This window comes from Heterodontus francisci, chromosome 8 (genome assembly GCF_036365525.1).
Source record: "Heterodontus francisci isolate sHetFra1 chromosome 8, sHetFra1.hap1, whole genome shotgun sequence".
NCBI classification, from domain to species: domain Eukaryota; kingdom Metazoa; phylum Chordata; class Chondrichthyes; order Heterodontiformes; family Heterodontidae; genus Heterodontus; species Heterodontus francisci.
The window spans coordinates 31025570-31043321 of record NC_090378.1 but is presented as its reverse complement, the minus strand read 5'-3'; the positions used below and the strand labels follow the sequence as shown (position 1 = coordinate 31043321).

The window sequence follows — 17752 nt, the reverse complement described above, 5'->3', positions numbered from 1 at the left end:
CGTGCACATGGGCACCACGTCATGGAGCCACCGCAATTTCAAACGCAGTGGCTCATTTGCATGGCCATGGCACCTGCCCCCTGTGATGTCATGGAGGGGGTGGGCGGGCTGTCACCTGCAATGGCGTCCGGCACCAATGCGCAGGCGCTGGTGCCATTTTTAAAGGGCTTATAGCTCTCAATGGACATTTAAAATCTAAAGGGTCAGGTAAGTGAAAGTTTCCTGAAAACAATTAAATTACCATTGTCCCCCCAGCCCCCCCACCCCCTCCAGTGGCATTTCAGAACATTCCTACCCTTTTCTTCCCCGGAATTCGTATATTGAGAATTTGACCTCCCCTGCCCCTCCCCCCAAAATTCAGTACCTTTGCCCTTCCCATCACCCCCTGACCAATCTGCATCATTATCACCCCACTCCCCCCTCCCCCACACAGAGAAAAACCTCCACCCCCCCCCCCCCCCTTCCCACAAGTGCCGTGCCACGTTTCCCCTGAACAGGGATTTGAAGGCACGGCATTGTCGGCGACAAGAATGAAGATGGCAATATGACAGCAGAATCGCTGCGGGATGAATGGTAAGTAGGTATTTAAATATTTCTTGTGGGTCCTGTCGCCACTCAGCAGGGCGGCTGCAACGAGGCCTTGCCACCGAGATTGGTACGGGACCTGCCACCGTCGAGGTCAGTGGCGGGCCTCCGTCGTACCCATTTTCATTGCTCCCTCGCCACCGTTCCTGATGGAGGAGGGACTTTAAAATCCAGCCCATTGTCCTAGTTATAATATAGGAAAATATTGTTTTACTTAGGTTTGGATTACTTCCTTTTTTTGTTAATTTTTTTTGGAGGGGGTTGGCAGATGATGATGATGGATGGTCAGCTCCTGCTTGGTAATTCCATGATTAGGCCAGGATTGATATAGGGAATTACTTTACTAGCCAAAAAAAAATCACATACCATCATATTATGCCATAATAGCTTTGTAATGCAGTATTACAGTAAGACATTTTTGCCATTATATTTCTCACTTTAATCACATTGTGTGTTGTCTAGTATTTGACCTGTGATAACTGCTTTCTCCCTTCACTGCCTGTCAATTCTTACAGACTGTCTGAAACAACATGCAGTGGAAATACAGCGGACTCGGATAGGGAGCTTCAGCCCATGTTGTCTTCTCGTTCACTGGCTTTAACACGCAGCCAGGAACCCATACTTGTGGATGAATTAGGGGTAAAGTCAAATGGTGATCTTTATATATCTCGTTTTTATCTGAATTGATTTAGACTTTTCTCATAATTTCTGTTCTTTGATTTTTAATGCAGAGTTTAAAACCCTACATGGATTCCACACCTTCCCGAAGTGCAGAATCATCACGGCCCATTGGCCAAGTAGATAAGCACATTCTGCTGATGGTACATGGGGTAGGACAGGCAGGTAGGTTTTCAACGGGTGATGGAAAAGCAGAATCATCCTGACAGGGTGGGAATAAATTTGCTGTAAATATAGGAAAATGTATCCAGGAGTAACAAGTGAAATTACAAAATGATGGACAATTAAACTTCCAAAATGAAAATTTGGCTGTGAAAGCCTGGCCCATAATATTAAGAAGCACTTTTAATCAAAATCTTTTGTAGCACTCTTATTCTAGTCACTGATTGAAATGTCATGTACGCTATCAGGCAAGGTTGAGGTCAAGGCTCAGCAATCAGCTGAACCTAATAAGTTTACACAAGTTCTGCATTGTTCTCAAATTTAGTTTTTGCCTCTTCCTCCTTTCCCATTTCAAGTATCACATGATACTGCTTCAATCTTCAACTCTCTAACCTTTGAAAATCTATACCAAAGAAGAAAAACTTGCATTTATATAGCACCTTTCATGGCCTTAAAGAGCTTTACAGCCAATGAAATACTTTTTGAAATGTATTCACTGTTGTAAAGTTCGAAACGATTCAGCCAATTTGTGCACAAACAGAAATGTGATAATGACCAGATAATCTGTTTTAGGGGTTTGGTTGAGGGATAAATATTGAGCAGGACAGCAAGAAGCACTCCCCTTTTCTTGAAATAGTGCCATAGGATCTTATACATCCACCTGCGCAGGCTCCGGGCCCTCTGTCTCATCCGAAAGACGGCGCCTTTGACAGTGCAATACTCCCTCAGCACTACACTGGAGTGTCAGCCTAGATTATGTGCTCAAATCTCTGGAGTGGGTCTTAAACCCACAAACTTCTGACTCCGATGAGATTGTGCTACTGACTGAGCCATGGCTGTATTTACTATTTTATTATTAACAAATTATAAATTTGCAGAATGGGCCTATAATTGGCAAATTAATTTTATTATGGATAAGTATGACTAATTACATTTTGCTTAGAAAAATAAGACGGTTACATATTACTTGGAAAATAAGAATCTAAATATAGTAGAGGAGCAAAGGAATCTGGGAGTACAAATGCACATATCACTGAAAGTAGTGGTGCAGGTCAGTAAGACTATAGCTAATGCAAGCCAAGCACTCGGGTTTCTTTCTAGAGGGTTAAAATTGAAAAGTAAAGAAGTAAAGAATCTTGGTTAGGCCATACTTGGAGAATTGTGCACAGTTCTGGTTGTTACATTATGAAAATGATATAGAGGCACTGGAGCGGGTGCAAAAAAAAATTGCAAGGATGGTACCAGACCTTCAAGGTTATTCCTATCAGGAAAGGATGAACAGGCTGGGTCTCTTTTCTCTTGGAAAGAGAAGGCTGAGGGGGTGACGTAATCCAGATCTTAAAAATTATGAAAGGGTTTTGATGTGGCAGCAGCCCACCACGGAGTCCGACGCTGGGAGTGCAGGGCCCGATCTTCCCGGCAGCAGCGAGGCTCTGTGGCGGCCCCCCCGCCAATGGACGATGGGACCCGGATTGCCATATTTAAATTAATGAAATGAATAAATTTAAATCCAATACACTGCAATCTTGCTGGCTGTCCGCCATCTTCTGAGCGGCAGCCGGCACTTACGCACCTTCACTTTCCCGTCTAGGGAAAGGAGGTGCCACTGTGGTGGGGAAGGGTGGAACTTATGATTCTTGGTGCAGTGGGGGGGGGGGGGGGGGCATTCAAATTTACATCACTAGTTTAGGGAATGTTGGGGAGGGGTGACCTCTGCACTTTGTTCAGTTTGGAGGGGGAAGGTCAAGTGTTGAAAGCAAGTGTTTTGGTGGGTGGGGAAGGGGCGATAGATTTTGCATCGGTACATTGTGGGGGGGGGGCACAGGCAGCTGACGCCATTGCCAGCATCGGAGAGCCCGCCCCCTCCATGTGATTGGGGGTGTGGCCTGACCGGCATATTATCATGGGCCACCGAGAGGATGATCGCGGCAGCATGGTGGTGTTGCTCCCAGCAACGGGAGGAAAAATCCCGCCCAGTGTTTCTACTTGTAGGGAAGAGCAAAACTTGAGACTATCAATTTAAGATAATCACCAAGAAATCAAATAGGGAATTCAGAAGAAACTTATTTACCCAGAGAGTGGTGAGAATGTGGAACAAGGAGTAGTTGAGGCGAATAGTATAGATACAGTTAAAGGAAAGCTGGATAAGTATATGAGGGAGAAGGCAATAGAAGGTTATGCTGAGGATGAGGAAGGATAGGCGGAGGCTCAAGTGGAACATGAAAGCTGATATGGACTGGTTGGACCGAATGGCCTGTTTTGTGCTGTATGTTCTATATAATTCTGTGTAGTATTAGTAGTGGTAGTGATACTTGTAAGGTTACTGCAGTATTTAGCCCAGTCAGTTGAAGTGTTTTGGATTTGCTGTTTGCTGCTGTTTCCAGGACCTGAAATCACAGATGAGTTGGTGAAGGTCCTGCGAAGACGATTGGATGAGGCAACGCTTGACATCATCACGGTCATGCTGGTCAGGAACTGCAAACTGACTCCTGCTGATGTAGAGGTATTGCAAACATTGAAATGTAACATAAAATGAGGAGGTGGCTGGGTGCCAATCTCTCCGCTGTCTTATCAGTTGAATGTATGAAGTAGAGGTTTGATATTACTAGATTTAAGCTACTTTTACTTGAGTGAAGTGACAGCAGATGCCTAGTTCTTTTGCAGAAGTTGCATTTGGAACTGTAAATGAATCAATATCCATTCTTGAGGCTGCAGTGGTGACCCATTTATATTGTGCGATTGTGAACTGCCATGGATCCACCAGTTCTAACTCTGGCTGACGAATGATCTCAGATGAGAGAACATAGTGCCATTCTCCCAAAAACAGAGCTGTAATATAAAAGCACCATGAGTCACCAAAGACATTAATGTTAATGACTTTATGTAAACGGCATCATTAAAGAACTAGTCTTGGTTGATTCTAGTTGGGTTGTAATGCTACAGAAGAAGCCCACAGGATGGCAATAGTGGATTGTTAATGTAGCGGAGGGTGTTTATGATTTTTCTTTTTAATGTTGAAAACTATGATTTTAAACCTTAATGTGGTTGTGATGAATTTAAAAAAAATCTTCTACATTTTTATTTACTTGATTTCTAAAACATTTTTTAAAATGTTACTTTAGATGGTCATTGAGGATTAGAACCACAATAGTGAAACCTATTCTGTCATTCTCCTTGTCCGCAAACAACATGTCCTCAGACTATACCTTTACAAACCATTCAGATTGTATCTCTGTCCTTTCCTTGAGCGTTCTTCAAAGTGATTCTCAGTAATTTGAGACCTGTTTTTGATACTGACAAAAAGTGACCCTGAATGGCCAGCACGTTATTACTTAATGATAATTTTTATGGCAATGATGCATTGCAGCAGATTCCTAAGGCAAGTATTGGATAGTCAAACTAGTAATTCAGATGGTAAATTATGGTGAATTTTTGACCATTTGAAAACTGCTATGTTTTTTCTTTTGCAGTTTATACAGCCACCTGGCACACCACCAACAGAAGTAGTGCAGTTCACAATCCCACACTGCTGTCTACCTTGGCTGTATGCTGTTGCACATTACCTGCGTCAGAACCTGCTGATTTTCCTTCATACTCCAAAATACACAGACAGTAATGTAGAACATCACTTCCAGGTAATTTTTTGGGATAAAAGGCTGCAACTAGCTGAAGATGTTGCTTTATCCTTAAAAGCAGAAGGTGTTGTATTTGTGTTTTGTGTCTACGTGTCTGTTTTCTTTAAGCCTAGCTGTAAACTAGGCTGAATATAGAAAGTTCAGAGGGGAAGTGAAAGAAGAAATAAGAGCAGCAAAGAGAGCGTATAAGAGGAGACAGGCAACTAACATAAAGAGAATCCAAAAGTCTCCTATAGGCATGTAAATAGTAAAAAGGTGGTAAAAGGAGGAGTAGGCTGTTTAGGGACCAAAAAGAGGATTTATACATGGAGGCAGAGAGCATGGCTGAGGTACTAAATAACTACTTTGCATCTGTCTTTACCAAGGAAGATGCTGCCAAAGTCGTAGTGAAAGAGGTGGTAGTTGAGATGCTGAATGGACTAAAAATTGATAAAGAGGAGCAATTAGAAGGGCTAGCTGTACTTAAAGTTGATAAGTCACCAGGACCAGATCAGATGCATCTGAGGGTATTGAGGGAAGTAAGGATGGAAATTGTGGAGGCACTGGCCATAATCTTCCAATCTTTCTTGGATAAAGTTCATTAAGACTGGAAAATTGCAAATGTTACACCCTTGTTCAAAAGGGTATAAGGATAAGACCAGCAACTACAGGCCAGTTAGCTTAACTTTGGTGGCAGGAAAGCTTTTAGAAACGATAACCCGGGACAAAATTACCAATCTGTTGAACAAATATGGCTTAAATATGGAAAGCCAGCGCGATTTGTTAAGGGCAAATGGTGTTTAACACATTTGATTGAGTTTTTTGATGAGGTAGCAGAGAGGGTTGATGAGGGTAATGTGTGGTTGATGTGTACAAGGACTTCCAAAAGGCATTTGATAAAGTGTCATGTAACAGGCTTGCAAATAAAGTTAAAGCTCATGTGATAAAAGGGGCAGCATGGATATGAAGTTGGCTTAGTGACAGGAAACAGAGAGTAGTGGTGAACAGTTATTTTTCAGACTGGAAGAAGGTATATAGTGTGGTTCCCCAGGGGTCAGTTTGAAGACAACTGCTTTTCTTGATCTATATTAATGACCTGGACTGGGGAGTGCAGGGCACAATTTCAAAATTTGCAATGACACAAAACTTGGAAGTATTGTGAACTGAGAGGAGAATAGTGATAGAGTTCAAGAGGACATGGACAAGCTGGTGGAATGGGTGGACAAGTGGCAGATGAAATTTAATGCAGAGAAGTATGAAGTGATACATTTTGGTATGAAGAATGAGAAGAGGCAATATAAAATAAAGGGGGTGCAGGAACAGAGTGCCCTTGGGGGGGTGGGGTTGTACACAAATTGTTGAAGGTGGCAGAGCAGGTTGAGAAAGTGGTTAATAAGGCATACGGGATCCTGAGCTTTGTAAAAGGAGGCATAGCATAAAGCAAGGAAGGTATGGTGAACCTTTATAAAACACTGGCTCAGCCTCAACTGGAGTATTGTGTCCAATGCTGGGCACCACACTTTAGGAAGGATATGAAGGCATTGAGAGGGTGCAGAAAAGATTTACGAGATTAGCTCCCTGGATGAGAGACTTCAGTTATGAGATAGATTGGCTGGGACTGCCCTTCTTAGAGAAGAGAATGTTGAGAGGAGATTTGATAGAGGTGTTCAAAATCATGAGGGGTCTGGACAGAGTAGATAGAGAGGAACTGTTCCTGTTGCCAGAGGGGTCGAGAACCAGAGGACACCGATTTAAGGATTTTAGCAAACAGCCAGAGGCAACATGAGGAAAATCACGTTTTACGCAGCGAGTGGTTAGGATCTGGAATGCACTGCCTGAGAGTATAGTGGAGACAGATTCAATTGTTAATTATCCAATTTCCTTTGAAATCATCTGAAGAGAAAATATTTGCAGGGCTACGGGGAAAAGGTGGGGATCTGGACTAGCTGAGTAGCTTACAGATACCCGCATGGTCATAGCGGGCCCAATGACCACCTTGTGCGCTGTAATTGTCTATGATTCTATTTCTGGCTGCCTGCAGCTTTGTAGCTATGGGGTCTAAAGCTTTTCTGTTGTGTGTCTGGTGCTCATGAACTGTCTGGTTTCTAATCGGCTGGCTTAGGTGTTTGTAATTTGTATGTCACATTTTACAGCAGACTCTTAAGCATAACTAAGATTGTAACGTTTTACTAAGCACAAAATCAAACAAGGGACAGATGTGGGATAATGGTTTGAATTTTAATATTCTGCTAATTATTACAATTCACTGAAAACCCCACATCATAAACAGAATTAACTGGGAGGGAAAAGCTTGATTTTGGTGTCCAGTTCTGAGCGCACACAAAAACAAGACTGCCTTGTCCAATGGGAGATGAGCCTCTGCCAATGCTGGCAAAGGTACCTGTATTGTATAGGAGATATATCATAATTTTAAGGTTGTATCTACCTGAGGTCATTAGTCATTTACGGCACAATAGGAGGCCATTCGGCCCAGTGACTCCATGCTGGCTCTCCATGGAGCTATTCAGTCAGTCCCACTTCCCCATTTGATTCCTGTAGCCCTGCAAGTCTGTTTCCTTCAAATGACCATCCAATTTCCTTTTGAAATCATTGATTTTCTCTGCTGCCACCACCCTTGTGGGCAGCGAGTTCCAGATCATTACCACCCACTGCATAAAAAAGTTCTTCCTCATATTCCCCCTGCATCTTTTGCCCAAAACCTTCAATCTATGTCCCTTAGTCCTTGTATCATTAGTCAATGGGAATAGTTTTCCTTGAATAACATTTAAGCTTGTCATAATCTTGTACATTTCTATGAAATCTCCCCTCAATCTTCTTTGTTTCAGGGAGAACAACCCCAGTTTTTCTAAACTAAACTTGTAACTAAAATCCCCCATCCCTGGAATCATTCTTGTAAATCTCTGCACCCTCTCAAGGGCCCTCACATCCTTCCTAAAGAATGGTTACCAGAATTAGATGCCGGGTGTTATGTACATGAATACCTGTTCGTTATTTTATCAAATATCTGTTTATGAAGTGAAATTAAGTTTGCTCATTGTTCACTCTGCAGCTGCAGGAGATGATGCAAAGCGTAGAATTCCAAATATTGGCGAATTGTTCACTTTTATTTAGTGTATACTCATGCATGTATAGATGCCATCACACCAGTCATAGTATGAGGTTCTGAGTAAATTGCACACTTTTATCCAGTATGCACTGTATTGGCTGGCTTTTGTGCCACAGCAGGGCTCCTGGTGATAGGCCGACAACGTGGAGGGAATCTAGCCTTGGCCAGCTGGAGCACCAATCGGAGCTATTCTACGCTGCCGGGCCAATTTACAGCCTGCGCCGGGATCGCTGACCCTTTAAAGATGGGGAATTCCCACCTCCAAGACCTGCTGGCCAATCACAAGGCCAGCAGCTCAGCTGTATTGGCAGCGCCACTGGGAGCGGTGGCCATTGCAAGTACTGCGAGAGGCCCTGGGCCCAGGACCACTGCTGGAGCCCGGATCCAAGGTGAGTGAGGTTGGGTTACTGGGGCCAGATGGGCAGGCCCTGACAAGAGTGGCTGGTGGGAGGGGTTGGTGGGAGTTTAGTACAGGGGAGGGTGGTTCAGGGAGGTGCAGGTTTTCCTGGCTGGGGGCCCTCCGTGGCCACAAATTGCCCACATAGGAGGGACCCCAGATTCCCCAAGCCTGCAGGGAGCTTGCCTTGTTTTACTCATTTAAATTCCAGCGGTGGCTGGAAAAGGCCCTTAAGCGACCATTAATAGGCCGCTTAAGGGCGTCATTTGGCCTCTGGTCGGGTAGGCCGTCGCGGCCTATCCTGTCCCCGACAAAATTGCGTTGCGATAGGGAGGCAACGGGCCTCTGCCTCCCATTGCAATACTGTGGGCCCTCCCACCTCCATGCCCGTCTCGGGGGGGGGGGGGGGTCATAATATTCAGCCCATGTGTGCAGGTGCCATTCTTTTTATCTGAAAATTGTACTAGAGATTGGATTAGTTAAATGTTTTATGATAAACTGATTTGTGATTGGTTTTGATGATGTATTGATAGTCTTTGTTGTGAAATTAACTGTTTTATCTTTTTACAGCATTACACTCATGGGAAAAGTGTATCTGATGCAGATATCTACCTCTACAATAAACCTGGTGGTCAAGGAACTGGTGGGAAAGGTAACAAAATTTTCTTTACTGCAGATGTTCAAATGTGCATCAGTTTTATAATATGGCACTCTGCCTCCATTTGTTTTCGTAAAAAGAATACTTTCATCATTCATTAATCTTTAAGATGGGATATTCTGCCATTGGTATAGGGTAAGGCTGCTGTCTCTATAAATCTTAATGCAAACTTAAGGTCATTCTTCTCTGTTGTATATCTAGCTTCATTCTGGCACACACTCACTGTGATTAGAATATATCAAATTTCTTAGCCCAGTTTTTGTTTAGCTCTTGAAAATTAGATGTGTAGCAATATTATTTTCTGCAGTTTTGCAAGAATTGTAAAGTTTGCTGTTTTCATGTGGTTTGGCATCTGATTCATGCTAGGATTAGAAACTTGTATTGAACGCAATGGATTCTTCTCTGCGATGGATCTATTTTCATTGTCTTCCAGCCATTACATGACCTCTAATAATGTGATCTTGTTCCAATATCAGTATAAGAGGTTGATCTCATTCGGTTCAATATGAGCCCGATGATGAGGTTGTGCAATATTACTGCATTCTTAAAACATTCTTCTGGCTCCAGGTCGCTCAGGAAGTGTCTAAAGGTCAGGATTACTTGCCACCCAAAGATTTACTAACTACATGGTAGACTATACCAGCTTTTATATCTGGGAGAAGTCATTAATATCTTTTCTTCTAGTTAGTAAGCATCAGTAAGAAAGCTGGTAAACTTAAGAACTCATCAGCAGGTCTAGATTTTAGTAACTCTGGTTCTGGGCAGATGATCGGCACATCAGGATCTTTGGCTGGTAATGTTAAAGTAACATGTAGGTGGCGTTGGTAGCATTAACACCCAACAGGGACTCTGTATAGACTGTTAACAAAGGAGTGTTTATTCAAACCACTGCAGGATCCTCATTGGTGTTCAAGTTCAAACAATATAGGCAGTGTCACATGCAATGGATGACAGTATGACTAGAAAATAGTCCAAATATTTGGACTTCTTGGGTAGGTGAGAATATAATTAAGAAGCATTCCAAATATATTTGTAGCATCCTATTGGGCACTGGTTGAAACCTATTTGCAAGAGACAATTTGAGCAGGTAGCTACATACTAAAGATGCCAGGATTATAACCCAAACTGGCCAACATTGTGCGCACAGCACAATTACCAGAGAGCCAACTACTGGAATTTCTTCTTAAAGCACTCCTATGCAGCTTTACCTGATTCAGGATCTTATTTCAGGTTTCTGAACAAGTTATTAGCTCTTTAAATGCAGAAGGCTGCTTTGGAGCCAAGTAAAGGCTACATGTAATGATCATAAGCAGAATTAGCCATTCCTGGCATGATTTCCAGGATCCCATCCAGAAAAAGCTCCTTATTAGGATCCAACAAGCAAAGACAACAGTACTTTTAGGCAGAAAAACTAGTCTTGGACCTAGAAATTCGATTGTTCGCTCCTGTTTAATATCTTTCAACTTAAACGGAGCTTATTCTCAGGAACACCAAGGGACAGATTTTATTTGGCACAAACAGATTTTTACCCCATGGTGTTTCTGGAAATAAGACTTGTTTAAGTTCAAGGACATCATTTTGACCTTTTGCATTGCATTGTATTTATTGAAAAACAAAAATGAAGTGTTAAGCCTTATAGTGTAGGATACCATCAAGGTTGAAAAAGAGTAAAATGAAGATTAGATAAATTGGCAAATAATAATTAGGAGATCCTAATGTCGGGTTTTAAATCCAAAAGATTAAGGGAGAAAAGGAAAACAACAAAAGCATTATTAAAGTAGAGACACTGTTACGATAGTCTATCATCTTCAGATAGTTCAAATGCTTTGGTATACTCCTATTTGTTTGTGGATATCAGTGATCAAAGAAAAGTGTTAACTTACTTTACTATAAGTGTATTCTTCCTTATTCTTTGAACACAATACAGTCCCCACAAGTGAAGTTCCTTCCCAGCTATTGTGGTGGAACTGCTAGATCTTAAAATTTTACTTCTGGTTGGAAGGAATTCAAGGTGTGTTCCAAAGTGAGGATGGAAATCTTGAGTGGCATAGGAGTCCAAGATATACATTGATGTTCAATAGAACAGTGTCCTCTGCTTGTATGTGGAGGTTCTATTGCATTTGAAGAAAGAAGAACTGCACATGCAGTGAGCAATTTTAATAGAACCAATATTTATAGGGGTTAATAATTCAGCTAGTTGAATCAAGGGTTGCAAAAGGGAAGAGATATGATGGAGCTGCATTGGAGCTCTGTTTCATACTGAAATGCTTTACAATCCAACAACAGCTCTATTATATATCTTCAAAGCAGGCCACAGCCTCTATCAAAGTAGGAATTGAGAAAAGTAAAATATTAAGATTTTAAACAAAACTTTGAATATTTTTTTAAAGAGGAAATTAATCTTTTGCTGAGTAAGGCTTTATCAAATTGTCACTCCATGTCAGCATCAAACATTTCCAGGTTGAGTATAGTATGGCCAGCTCCCTTTGCTGCAGTTTTGAAGGAGTATGCACTACTGCACCAATGCAAATCTCTTATTTCTTGCACTGTGTTGGATGTCTCTGATCAAAGTTAGGGTACTGATTGGCTCACACCCACTAGAAGGGAGAATATGGCCTAATTAGATTTCACAGAGGACCTTCAGCCAGAGCAGACTTTCATCTTCCTAGTCTTGACTGGATTTGATCCCAAGCTTGAAAGGACAATGTCACATTGTGAAATCCAAAGTTGGTTCTATTGGATAATGACTGTGGCACTATAATGGAGAGGGAGCGATGATGGGGATGGAAAATATATATAACATAGAGGAGGGGAATGAAATCGATCCTGCCGTAGGTGTGGTGCTGCTTTAGGGTATGGGATTGGAAGGTGAAATGGTGCTGCTGTGGAGGGGAGAAATAGAACAGTAATGCATGAAGAGAGAGAATAAGAATTTGTGCTGTCAAAATACATGAGAGGTGTGGGGATCTACATCAGACAAGGTAAAGCAACACTACCACAGGTGGAAATCAGCAGGTGAAGTTGAAATTGTTTGGCACGAAGGGAAGCAAAGCAGGTGTGAAAGAGTTACTGCTGGCAATCATTGGGGAGTCCGAAATAAGTCACGGTGCTGCAGAAAATGAGGGTTATAAGGGAACTAATACTTTTGTGGGCATCGGGAGGAAAGGTCAAGTGTAATTACAGCTGGGGTGGAGGAGAAACATAACAAGGAAAACCAATGCTGTCATATGAGGAATCAGAAGTGCTGTGGAAGAAAGGAAATAAAAGGAAAGTAGTACTACTGTAGGGAAATACGGAGAGCGATGTGACACTGTTGGAAGGAATTTAGGATGAAAAGCAATGCTGATTTGTGACATGATAGGAACAATGAGCATAATTCCATAAGTTTTAAGGTACTTGTGGATAAGGATAAGAGCAGTCCTCGAGTGAAGGTGCTAAATTGGGGGAAGGCTAATTATAACAATATTAGGCAGGAACTGAAGAATTTAGATTGGGGGCGGCTGTTTGAGGGCAAATCAACATCTGACATGTGGGAATCTTTCAAACGTCAGTTGATTAGAATCCAGGACCGGCATGTTCCTGTGAGGAAGAAGGATGAGTTTGGCAAGTTTCGGGAACCTTGGATAACGCGGGATATTATGAGCCTAGTCAAAAAGAAAAAGGAAGCATTTGTAAGGGCTGGAAGGCTAGGAACAGATAAAGCCCTTGAGGAATATAAAGACAGTAGGAAGGAACTTCAGCAAGGAGTCAGGAGGGCTAAAAGGAGTCATGAAAAGTCATTGGCAAACAGGATGAAGGAAAATCCCAAGGCTTTTTATACATATATAAAGGGCAAGAGGGTAACTAGGGAAAGGGTTGGCCCACTCATGGAGAGAGAAGGGAATCTGTGTGTGGAGCCAGAGGAAATGGGCGAGGTACTAAATGAATACTTTGCATCAGTATTCACCAAAGAGAAGGACTTGGTGGATGATGAGCCTAGGGAAAGGAGTGTAGATAGTCTCAGTCATCTCATTATCAAAAAGGAGGAGGTGTTGGGTGTCTTGCAAGGCATTAAGGTAGATAAGTCCTCAGGCCTGATGGGATCTACCCCAGAATACTGAGGGAGGCAAGGGAAGAAATTGCTGGGGCCTTGACAGAAATCTTTGCATCCTCATCTGCTACAGGTGAGGTCCCAGAGGACTGGAGAATAGCCAATGTTGTTCCTTTGTTTAAGAAGGGTAGCAAGCATAATCCAGGAAATTATAGCCCGGTGAGCCTTACGTCAGTGGTAGGGAAATTATTAGAGAGGATTCTTCGGGACAGGATTTACTCCCATTTGGAAACAAATGAACTTATTAGCGAGAGGCAGCATGGTTTTGTGAAGGGGAGGTGGTGTCTCACTAATTTGATTGAGTTTTTTGAGGAAGTGACGAAGATGATTGATAAAGGAAGGGCAGTGGATGTTATCTATATGGACTTCAGTAAAGCCTTTGACAAGGTCCCTCATGGCAGACTGGTACAAAAGGTGAAGTCACACGGGATCAGAGGTGAGCTGGCAAGATGGATACAGAACTGGCTCGGTCATAGAAGACAGAGGGTAGCAGTGGAAGGGTGCTTTTCTGAATGGAGGGATGTGACTAGTGGTGTTCCGCAGGGATCAGTGCTGGGACTTTTGCTGTTTGTAGTATATATAAATGATTTGGAGGAAAATGTAGCTGGTCTGATTAGTAAGTTTGCGGACGACACAAAGGTTGGAGGAGTTGCGGATAGTGATGAGGATTGTCAGAGGATACAGCAGGATATAGATCGGTTGGAGACTTGGGCGGAGAAATGGCAGATGGAGTTTAATCCAAACAAATGTGAGGTAATGCATTTTGGAAGGTCTAATGCAGGTGGGATGTATACAGTAAATGGCAGAACCCTTAGGAGAATTGACAGGCAGAGAGATCTGGGCATACAGGTCCATAGGTCACTGAAAGTGGCAACGCAGGTGGATAAGGTAGTCAAGAAGGCATACGGCATGCTTGCCTTCATTGGTTGGGGCATAGAGTATAAAAATTGGCAAGTCATGCTGCAGCTGTACAGAACTTTAGTCAGGCCACGCTTAGAATATTGCGTGCAATTCTGGTCGCCACACTACCAGAAGGACATGGAGGCTTTAGAGAGGGTACAGAAGAGGTTTACCAGGATGTTGCCTGGTCTGGAGGACATTAGCTATGAAGAGAGTTTGGATAAACTTGGATTGTTTTCACTGGAACAACGGAGGTGGAGGGGCGACATGATAAAGGTTTACAAAGTGATGGGCGGCATGGACAGAGTGGATAGTCAGAAGCTTTTTCACAGGGTGGAAGAGTCAGTTACTAGAGGACATAGGTTTAAGGTGAGAGGGGCAAAGTTTAGAGGGGGTGTGCGAGGCAAGTTCTTTACACAGAGGGTGGTGAGTGCCTGGAACTTGCTGCCGGGGGAGGTGGTGGAAGCAGGTACGATAGCAACATTTAAGATGCATCTTGACAAGTACATGGATAGGATGGGAATAGAGGGATACGGTCCCCGGAAGTGCAGAAGGTTTTAGTTTAGGCAGGCATCAAGATCGGCGCAGGCTTGGAGTGCCGAATGGCCTGTTCCTGTGCTGTTCTGTTCTTTGTTCTTTGTTCTTTGATCAGCAGCCTGCTTCCAAACCAGCTGCTATCACAGGGATCACACTTTATAGAAACACTTGTATTAAGAAAAGCACCAAGATACACTTGGGGATTCATGAGTGTTTTCCATTTGCCATTTATATTGTTTTATAAACCTTTGTCATTCATATAGTTCACATTAATTGTTGTGAAATGCTTATTCGTTCATGCCTGAATTGTGAGCTGCTGTGTTCACCCTTGCTGTCTCATTGGTTGTCATTGTAGGCACAGGTCATGTTTGGTAAGTGTCTCAGATGTGCCAATGCGAGTGGTGAAGCTGGACGCTAGGCATGGACTTGAGATAGAAAGGAGGCAACAGACTGAATATAGTGAAGGTAGTCTTTATTGAGTTCACTTTGAGAGACCATCACAGTGGCAGGAAGCAGGTAAGTGTGAGATTATCTCTTGCCTCTCTTGCGTGTCTCTCAATGTGCCTGACCTCCGGTGCAAGGGGTTCAATATCCAGTGCTGCCTGCTGATTAGCCTCCTCATTGGTTGAAAATTGGCGATCGCTCATGTCCTCTTCATGCAAAGCCTCTCCCCTCTGCAGTTCTAGATTGCGCAGAGCAAATCAGACCACCACAATACACGAGACCCTCAGTGGGGCATACTGTAGGGCTCCACCGGATCAATCCAGGCACCGGAATCTCATCTTCTGTAGCCCAATGGCCTGTTCATTGGTCACTCTAGTGGAGCTGTGGCAAGTGTTATATCTCTCCTCCGCTGCATTCTTCGGGTTCCTCACAGGCGTCAGTAGCCAAGTCTTCAATGGGTAGTCCTTATCCCCGAGAATCCATCCCTGAAGGCGAGTAGGGAGCCTGAAAATCTGAGGCACCTGGGACTGTTGAAGTATGTAGTCGTCATGGCTGTTTCCCGGTAGTGGGCACACACCTGAAGGAAACAGTTTCAGTGGTTGCAGACCAGTTGAACATTGATGGAATGGAGACCTTTCCTGTTGATGAAGGTGGCTGGCCAATCAGTTGGGGCCTTGATGGCCACATGTGTGCAATCTATTATACGTTGCACCTGGAGGAATCCAGCGATGGCTCCGAAGCTGATGGCCCTCTCGGCCTGACTGTCATGCTCGGTTCAGGAGCTTATAGTCGCCAACCTTCTTGAACAGCGCATTGGTCATCTCCTTGATTCAGTGGTGGACTGCTGCCTGGGAGACCCTACATATGTCCCTGGTTGATCCCTGGAAAGAGCCAGACTCGTAAATGTTAAGTGCCATGGTGATCTTCAGGGCCACGAGCATAGGGTGTCCACTGAAGCTCATAGGTCGCAACTCATCCTGCAGCATGGCGCAGACGGCCTGCCTGGAGAGCCGCAATCTTCACTGACACTGCCACTCAGACGTTTGGAGGTAGCTGAGGTGAGTCCGCTGCCATCTCTGGTGCAAGTGGGCCCTTCTTGGCATGGCTGCCCGCTGCCACTCTCCTCTTGGAGATTCATGTGCAGGTGCAGCTGTCTCCGACCCTCCCTCTGTCGGAACCGCAGCATTGCTTCACGGGTGTCCACAAAGACGGGGTGTATGAGACCCATTCCAGCTGGTCAGTAGCCCTCCAGAATGCTATCGTTGCACAGACAAACTTGCCTTGGCAACTTTGCCTTTGCTACTCCCCTCGAAATGTACACTAATGCCCCTCAGTGCCCACCCTTGCAGAGAGTCCACACCCGATACTAAGGCCACCTAACCCTGTCACTCAAGACTGAGCATACCCGTGCAGAGTGCCCAGCACTGCAGGCCAACAATGGCCTCCGCTCCCCTCCCTTCCTCTATCCACTTGCTTGCCTTCCCATGGCGTCACTGTGGCCTCACCTCGGTGTCACCACCTTTCAAAGGCCAGGGATCGGAAGGCACGTGATCCCTGCCCACCATTGACTTAGTTCCAAATCCTCCATTGAATTGCTATCAGCTCAATGCAAATGTAATAAAATGAACTGTTCACCAACTTAAATTGCAGTCCTGCCACGTCAGGGCAGTGATGCCGCCTTAGAGCTTTCCCGCCGCTGACAAAATCCGAACCATGTCTGTTTTCTGGGCGAGTGCATCCAGCCCTATTCTTCGCCCACCCATGCCTCCATTCCCGCTCCTGCTGGCCTCACTAAATTCTGCCCATAGTTATTATTTGCAACTATTTCTAAGGGGCCACTATTGTTTCCAATGAATGGTCAAGTCTGCACAAAGAGCAACAAATGTACAACAACAATTCATACTTTAGTTTTCTCCCCTCATTCACGTCCTATTAATTCTTCTGCCATTTTGAAGCCATTTGTTACAGACAGAATTGAGAGAGAACTGAACCCCAGTTCCCTTCCCTTTACTGTCTGTAATCAGTGCGCTTTCGTAACCCCTGAGTGCATTGTCAATTTGAATAACCAGCAGCATGCTTTTCGTGGGTTTAAATAAAGAGGATTATTTTTATTCACATGTTCACCCTGAAAACCACAAATGGTTTTTTCTTAGTATGTCCATTCAAGGGAGGCACTCCAGCCATGGTCATTCAATTAGGAACTTTCCGGGGGCTTGAGATACTTTGAGTCTGGGTCAAAATTCCAAAAGTCACCTGACCCTCGGCAGCCACCTTATTCAGTATTTTAATGTCCATTGTGTTCATTTAAAGAAGAAAATTCAGATCCAAAAGATTCACTGCCGAATACAGTCAGGTTTAAAGTTATGAATAGGACATGCCTTTACTGGGCATGGCAACATTTCTGACTCATTCTTTGGTCTTTATAATGTGTCTTCAAGTACCTGACAGAAGTGACATTATAGTGTCCATAACACTTTCCGCCTCTTTCCAACATTTTAAAATCAGTTATAGTAGTAGGCAGTTAAACCCATCAACTGACTCTTTGTGAAAATAGTTAGCA

General features: G+C 43.7%; 1 protein-coding gene across 1 annotated transcript in view; it reads left to right on the top strand.

Annotated features, from left to right (window-relative positions):
- Positions 1-14992, top strand: part of LOC137373187 (KICSTOR complex protein SZT2-like) — a 28785-nt gene extending 13793 nt beyond the window's left edge. The window contains exons 5-13 of the mRNA XM_068038043.1: positions 1101-1224; positions 1317-1428; positions 3810-3928; positions 4896-5060; positions 9134-9215; positions 9588-9705; positions 9789-9810; positions 9906-10025; positions 14864-14992. Coding sequence (XP_067894144.1) covers positions 1101-1224; positions 1317-1428; positions 3810-3928; positions 4896-5060; positions 9134-9215; positions 9588-9705; positions 9789-9810; positions 9906-10025; positions 14864-14992 — 991 coding nt within the window. The remainder of the gene's footprint in view (positions 1-1100; positions 1225-1316; positions 1429-3809; positions 3929-4895; positions 5061-9133; positions 9216-9587; positions 9706-9788; positions 9811-9905; positions 10026-14863) is intronic.
- The last annotated feature ends 2760 nt before the right edge of the window (positions 14993-17752 follow it).